This window comes from Sinocyclocheilus rhinocerous, unplaced genomic scaffold (genome assembly GCF_001515625.1).
Source record: "Sinocyclocheilus rhinocerous isolate Xijiao unplaced genomic scaffold, SAMN03320098_v1.1 scaffold606, whole genome shotgun sequence".
In the NCBI taxonomy this organism is placed as follows: domain Eukaryota; kingdom Metazoa; phylum Chordata; class Actinopteri; order Cypriniformes; family Cyprinidae; genus Sinocyclocheilus; species Sinocyclocheilus rhinocerous.
In genome coordinates, this window is record NW_015661919.1 from 502,663 (window position 1) to 510,066 (window position 7,404).

Consider the following 7,404-nt stretch of genomic DNA (forward strand, 5'->3'; position numbering starts at 1 on the left):
AAACTTTATGATATAAGAGACTTAATTCAGAAACAACCAAAAAAATTGTACTGACCCTATTTGACTATTAAAAAATCCTTTCTTAACAATTGTAATGATATTTCACACTATATTACTGTTTAATATATATATATGTGTGTGTGTGTGTGTGATGGTTGTGGTATATAATAAATGTGACCCTGGAGCACAAAAGCAGTCTTAAGTCGCTGGGGTATATTTATAGCAATAGCCAAAAATACATTGTATGGGTCAAAATGATAGATTTGTCTTTTATGGCAAAAATCATTCGGATATTAAGTATTGTTGATATAGCCTTCATTCAAAGTACATACCGTGTACTAAAGCCACAGCAAACAGTGAGTGATTTTGGAAAACAGCAGATGTGTAGTTGTCAGTGTTGGGGTTCATCAGGCTACGGCTGGCCACACTTATACCTTGTTTACCACTCTGTCCGACCACCACCTGGCACACAAGTTTATATCGTGGTGGATTGACATCTTTTAGCTTACTGAGAACTAGATCTGCTAACATCTGACAAAGCTGACTACAACTATCAGGACTGTGACACACACCTTCCAAATAACTATCCAAAGTGGCCTGTAAGATCTGCTGGGTCCTGCTAGCATTGAAATGGCACCCTGGTTCTGGTCCCATTCTGTAGGTGTTCTCCACATAAACCTCCTGGATTGGTTGTTGAAGGTACAGTCCAGAGAAGCTTACTCTTCCTCCCTGGTGCCAGCCTGCGAATGAGAACCGCTTGCCCATGGAGATGCGAGAATTGCTGATGTTGGCGCTCAAGAACGATGACTCAGATGAAGGAACCGTCATGCCCCTGAGGAACAGGGGTCTGTGGCGGGGCTGGTCCTTGGATTGGTCTTTGGAGCTTCGGCGAGTGGAGATAGAGCCCAGACGTCGCCTTGGAGGTCCTGAGGCACCTGGTTCTGTGGCCATGGAGTGATTGAACTGAGCTAAAGTCTCCTGAGACAGTAGTAGAGGCTGATTGGCCATGATGAAGAAATCTGTGAGGACACACATCACATTGTATTGATTAATATAGCTGATTTTAATTTCTTCACTGTACATTTCACAATGTATATGTAAAATTATATATAGACTTACAATAATTTTGACCTTATTTATAGCAATAAAGAGAATTTTCAAGGAATATTTCAACCAAAAAATAAAATTTGCTGAAAACGTTCTAACCCTCAGGCCATCTAAAATGTACAGTAGATATTTTTTTTGTTTCTTCATCGGATTAATTGTTTGACTAATTGGTAGATTATTGTGATGTTTTTTTATCAGCAGTTTGAGTCCTCATTCTGACGGTACCCATTCACTGCAGAGGATCCATTGGTAAGCAAGTGATGTAATACTAAATTTCTCTAAATCAGATCCAAAGAAAAAAAAAACTAAACTACATTTGGCTGGTTTTCAGCAAATTTAAATTTTTGGGTGAATTAAAATATATAATTATTCAATCAATTTTGTTTTATTTATATATAAATATTTTCAATAATATATTACAAATGAAGTATTTATATATTTATATATACACAGGTGCATCTCAATAAATTAGAATGTCATGGAAAAGTTCATTTATTTCAGTAATTCAACTCAAATTGTGAAACTCGTGTATTAAATAAATTCAGTGCACACAGACTGAAGTAGTTTAAGTCTTTGGTTCTTTTAATTGTGATGATTTTGGCTCACATTTAACAAAAACCCACCAATTCACAATCTCAACAAATTAGAATACTTCATAAGAACATAAAATAGAATACTTCATAAAAACATTTTTAGTGAATTGTTGGAAAGCATTCCTTCTGGAAAGTATGTTCATTTACTGCATATGTACTCAATACTTGGTAGGGGCTCACCACCATTGAGGGAACCACCATAATGGGATGCAGTCCAACAAACATTCAGACTAGCACTTTTTTTCAATGGCTGATTCTTAAACTGCTATCTCAATCCTAAATATGTGCTTACAGCTTTGCAAGTAGCAATAGATATTTATCATTACGAACCCTAAAGCTTTGTGTTGTGTGCCAGTCCTGTTACATTCTAAATGTTTTGGGGTTGAAGATCAGTGCTAAAACGTCTTTGCTCCCAGCCTGAGCAACTATCATTGCACCACCTAATATTTTACTGCCAGTATTCTTGTGCATTGTGCCAAAAACAATATTTTATTTCTGTTTTAAAAAAATTGCAAAGAAAGTGCAATTTTGAAAGGGACAAAGACAAATTCTGCTTCTTCTCTGAAAATGTATAAGGCATTTTAATTTTAGTAAAAGCTACATTAGATAGAATTCCATATTATCCATCACAGTTTAAAAGTGATGAATAAGGATACACTTATTGACTTATTATTCAATGAAAAACACTAAATTAAGATTTTTTCACACTACAGTAATCAGTGTTAAATCAAGTCAAAAGTCAAAAGTTCAGTATTATATTCATTATACTGTATCTGTAGTAAGTCATTCAGACACAAATGACATCATTTCCTGGGAATTACCCACATTGTATTTGTTGAAAAAGATGTGAACTTACAGGATGGTCAACTCTGTAAAAGAGGCCATGTGAGGTCAGTGGTTAAATTCATACAGTCACAATCAGGTATGAGACAAAGGGCCTTTCCCAGTAACACAAACTGAAATTTGACTATTGTTTCCTCAATGACACAGGTTTCTGAATTAGATCGTTTCCTTGACCCAAAAACATTTATATGGATCTAATTTAAACGGTAATTGAGATTTATTAGTTATAGGTCACTACGCAAGAATTTGGCCCTCATAAATCCATGGTTATGGAGTGTGGTACTCGGTGTTACTCCTTCTCATAAAGGGTGTCCAACCAGAGCTGCCATCAAGGGGGAACAACCAGCAAAATTGTCCCAGGCCCTGGGACTAGAGGGAGCCTGTAAATAAATGCTTCTGAGTGTATGGGGGCTGGGGTCCAATATTATAATTTTGTCCCGGTCCTATAAATTCAGCTCTGTGTCCCGCAAAATCATTTTAAAAGGTGTTCACTGCATCAGTAGGCCATTAAAAAGGTCAGAGTAAGGAATTGTGAGAGTGACATTATGACTAGTCACAAATCCAATATGAGAAAAACAATAGTGTGTCAGCTTAAGATTGAACAAATGTGCTTCCAAAAACACATGAATAATCCTAAACAGAGTAGATCTATGAATTAAAGGCTATAACACAGAATAAAGCTTATATTATTAAGAGAGAAAAAAACTGTCAAGCTAAATTCCTGAATTTGAATGTAAATGAACCTCAAAATCAATAATCTGAAGTTGTTGGGCCAATGGGCCAAAATGCCATCAAACTACCTGTTTGGAACTGATCTACTTGCATAAAAAAGCTTGTTTGTTAGGTTGTTGTTTAAAATTTTTGTGAATGTTAGATATGCCCAATAAAAATTACGTATTTAGTTTAGTTTATTGATTTATAAAGCACATTTAAAGCAACAGATGTTGAAACCAAAGTGCTAAATATACAACAAAATTAAAACAAAATAAAAGACTAGACAGTATACAAAACAAAACCTAATGGACAAATGAAAATTAACACCCTCATGAAGAATGAAAACACAAAGAATAACAATAGGTCTTCAAAAAGGATTTGAACACAGAAACAGAAGAAGCAGATCTAATATAGAGAGGAAGACTAGAGCCAAGGGGCAGCCACCGAGAAAGCCTGCTCACCTTTAGCTTTAAAATGAGAATGTGGAACTGAGAGTAGCATTTGACTAGATGATCAAAGGGGTCTTGAAGCAGCATATGGATTGAGAAGATCACAAATGTACTGAGGTGCAAGTCCATGCAAAACTTTAAAAAGCTTTAAAAAAAAACTTAACAGTGAAGAGAGGCAAGCACAGGTGTAATGTGCTCATGTTTTTTAGTGCCGGTCAGTAATCTGGCTGCCACATTTTGTACCATCTGCAAGCGATCTGAAGCTGATTTAGACAAACCCAGTTAGAGCGAATTACCGTAGTCCAACCTTGATGTTATGAAAGCATGAATGACTTTCGAGGTCCTTCTCATCATCTTGAGTCTAGCAATAGATCTTAACTGAAAGAAATTGCTTTTCATGACAGCACTAATCTGTTTATCAAAATCCAAGGTGGGATCAAATATAACACCAAGGTTTTTGACACAGTCATGTACATTAGAAGAGAGGGGACCAAGGTGATTGACAATTTCATAGGTCAGAACCGATGGACCAAAGATAATTATTTAAGTTTTGTCATTGTTTAGCTGTAAAAAATTAATGTCCATCTAGTATTTTATGTCATGCAGACAATCAAACAAACTGGACACAGAACAGCTGTCATCTTTAACAGGAAGATAAAGCTGAGTGTCGTCAGTGTAGAAATGTTAAGATAAGTTGTGTCTCTGAATAATATGACCTAGGGGAAGCATATATAATGCAAAAAAAGAGGACCCAAAATGGAACCCTGCAGAACACCATAAGAAATTTGTGCACAAGATGAGAAGTATTTGCCTACATTAACAGAAAAGGTACTCTCTTTGAGGTAAGAGGCAAACCACTCCAGCACAGACCTCTGAAACCCAGCTACATGATTGAGTCTTTGTAAATGGATTTTATGATCTACTGTGTCAAATGCTGCACTTAAATCAACCAGGATTAAAATACAGCAAGAACCAAGAGTCAAGAGTGAGTAAAATGTCCTTGGTAACCTTCACCAACGCAGATTCAGTACTGTGTCATTCCCTGAAACCAGACTGAAAAGGATCAAAAACACCAAAATGCTTAGGTAAGATGAAATTTGAGAGTAGGCAACTTTTTCCAAGACTTTTGAAATAAAAGATAGTTTAAAAATGGGTCTGTAATTATTCATGATATGCTGATCAAGATGATGCTTTTTCAACAATGGTTGTACTATAGCATGTTTAAAAGCTGGTACCACCCCATTGACTAGAGAGCTGTTAATAGTAGCAGTCACGATCGGACTCAAAACTGGAAAAACCTCTTTAAAAATATATGAAGGCATAACATCAGAAGGGCAGGAAGACTGAAAAAAGACCTGTGAGATGTTAATTGATAATTTGATAAATGCATTTTTATGAATCTGATTTGCTGAGGTTTTGATTCTTATGATAATATTTTATTATCAAGAGGATATAAATTTCAATTTGAGCGGTTTATTGGGCCAGACTCACAAGAATGGTTTTCGAGACACAGCTCGAGTCCTAGATTAAGTTGCAGTTGATGATAACAATTGAAAAAGATAAAAACTGATTTTAACCTGGGCACCTGGTTTAATCTGTTTCTTGGAAGCCAACCCGAAGAGCTTCTTTAAGAGAAAATGAGGTTCTTTTCAATGTACGAAACTTTTCTTAACACCGTCAGGGAAGTTCCCACCTGTCTGTGCAGTGAGTTGCTGTTAAAGTACTCAGATTTAGTCAACAGTATTCCACACCTCAAGTTCAGTTCACCACTCTTCTGCCTCTCCCCAGTCTTTGCCTCCACACCACTCTTGAGAGATATTAATCTTTGTGCCAAAACTTTCACCACAGTTTACCGCTCTACACACATGTAGAATAGTAACAGCAAGTGATGCGAGCGCATGAAACGGGTAAAAGTACAGGTATGGGTAGGATAGAGAGTAAGAATGAGTCTTTCACAATCACAACTGAGTCACTAGAAAAGAACAGCAAGCAATTGTGCATCCTCACTCAGATGAAATCATTTAATGAGCACATCCTTACTGTCAACTACTGTCACACACCATGAGCAGCAAGAATATACAAGCTAAAGTGACTCTTGAGTCAGAAGTTTGACATATGCTTAAAAATGAACAACATCTTCCCAAGTTTCTCTGAGAAGCACATTTATAGTTTAAACTCATTTTGTTTAAACTTAAATATATTTAAAAGTATATTTAAGTATTAGGTTGGTACTTCCTAAGTTTTCTACATTTTGTCATAATGAATTAAAATTAAAATTTCAACTATAGATAGATAGATAGATAGATAGATACACTTTTGATTACACTTGATTATATATTTTTGTATATTTGGTGTCACAGAAACTATTATTTAAGATTACTAAAAATAATTATAATAAAAGTTATACATAAATATATATAAAATTATGTTATAAAATTATATTTATATAAAAAATATAAGGGGGGGGGGGGGTCAAATTGACACCAAACAGAAACATTGTTACTATACTAGACAGTAATGGCATTTCTAAATAAGTGCATGCCCACATTGTGAGGGATTAAGCTTTAAAAATAGCTGTCAAATATATTTTGAATAGGTTAGAATAACATATAAAAATTTAAAAATATTATTTTTACCCTTACATCATTGGGATCTCTGAGACCCAAAACACAAAAGCAGTGAAGTAAATCTCAACAAGCCATGAGTGTTAATATGACTTCCAAAACCATTTTAAAAAATCACCAAAATATTTGTTTAGTATGTAGTACTTGGCCATGGCGAAGGGGTTACCCCAAATTTCCTTACCTGTTTAGAAGCTCAATTAAATCTGAATATTGTTGTATTCCAGTGAGGGTCTCTCTTCTCAACTAATGTTGTCACTAAGTGGTCCACGCTCACTGTTGCGAGTGCATCTCTAAGTAAAGAGCAGCCCCGTAAATTATTGTCAAAATGGGCTACATGGGCAGACACACTGAACAATGCCCCGCAAGCCAGGCAATCATTCACACAGAGCATTGAACAACCTGGATATCTGCCACGAACTTGCTTGTAGTCATGGAAAGCCTTTTATTGTAACCTTCCACAGCAGCCTGATTTGCTTATCAACAATTATGGCTGATGTCCAATGCAGTCATGGTTAATCAAATTTATTTGACCAGTAACATATACATTTTTTATTTAGCAAATGTTTTGCTATATGGTCATTTTTGTTTTTCCAACAGTGCTGTAGAGCTTCATTGCAAAGGGCCTTAGTGTGTCACGCTGATCTCTTGTATTTGAGAGATAAAAGGTGCTGATCTCTGGTTGCCAGTGGGTGGTATCAGGCAGAGCCATCTGTTTCCACTGCATTCAAGAGGAAAAGGAGGGCTAAAGTCACATCCAAACACAAGCAGCTCATGAAACGCACCTCTGTGCAGAATCTCTGACTCACTAAACCAATCTTAGCAATGTCAGGGGGCTGTTTGACCAAGAACAACTCATTAATCCATGTGAGAGTTATCTCAAAGAATATCACTGACAAATACTTTATATCTAATGGAAAATTTGTTGTTCATACTCATGATAACCTTTCCACCCCAAACTCTTCTCTTCTCCGTATTGTTTTTAGTCATGCGAAACACAAGGACATTTGTATTGAAGTTGAAAATAAATGACAGACACACACAGGTCAGCCAGTCCCAGCATGTCTGGACATGTCT

General features: G+C 36.0%; 1 protein-coding gene and 1 long non-coding RNA gene across 3 annotated transcripts in view; one reads left to right on the plus strand and one right to left on the minus strand.

Moving 5' to 3' along the window:
- Window positions 1–315: 315 nt before the first annotated feature.
- Window positions 316–6,590, minus strand: LOC107726920 (tctex1 domain-containing protein 1-like). 2 transcript variants are annotated; one of them, XM_016536612.1, is made up of 2 exons: window positions 6,512–6,590; window positions 316–1,019 (listed from the first exon to the last, which is right to left on the minus strand). In XM_016536612.1, exon 2 carries the CDS (start codon window positions 1,006–1,008, stop codon window positions 316–318), a length of 693 nt encoding a protein of 230 aa, XP_016392098.1. In that variant the 5' UTR covers window positions 1,009–1,019; window positions 6,512–6,590. The 2 variants fall into 2 exon arrangements, 1 of the variants encoding a protein (XP_016392098.1); XR_001638307.1 differs by lacking the exon at window positions 316–1,019 and adding an exon at window positions 5,488–5,529 and having other exon boundaries at window positions 6,512–6,569.
- The window catches only part of LOC107726921 (uncharacterized), a 21,040-nt gene continuing 20,009 nt past the window's right edge, over window positions 6,374–7,404 (plus strand). Inside the window, exons 1-2 of the long non-coding RNA XR_001638308.1 lie at window positions 6,374–6,384; window positions 7,330–7,336. This is a non-coding gene — a long non-coding RNA (uncharacterized LOC107726921). The remainder of the gene's footprint in view (window positions 6,385–7,329; window positions 7,337–7,404) is intronic.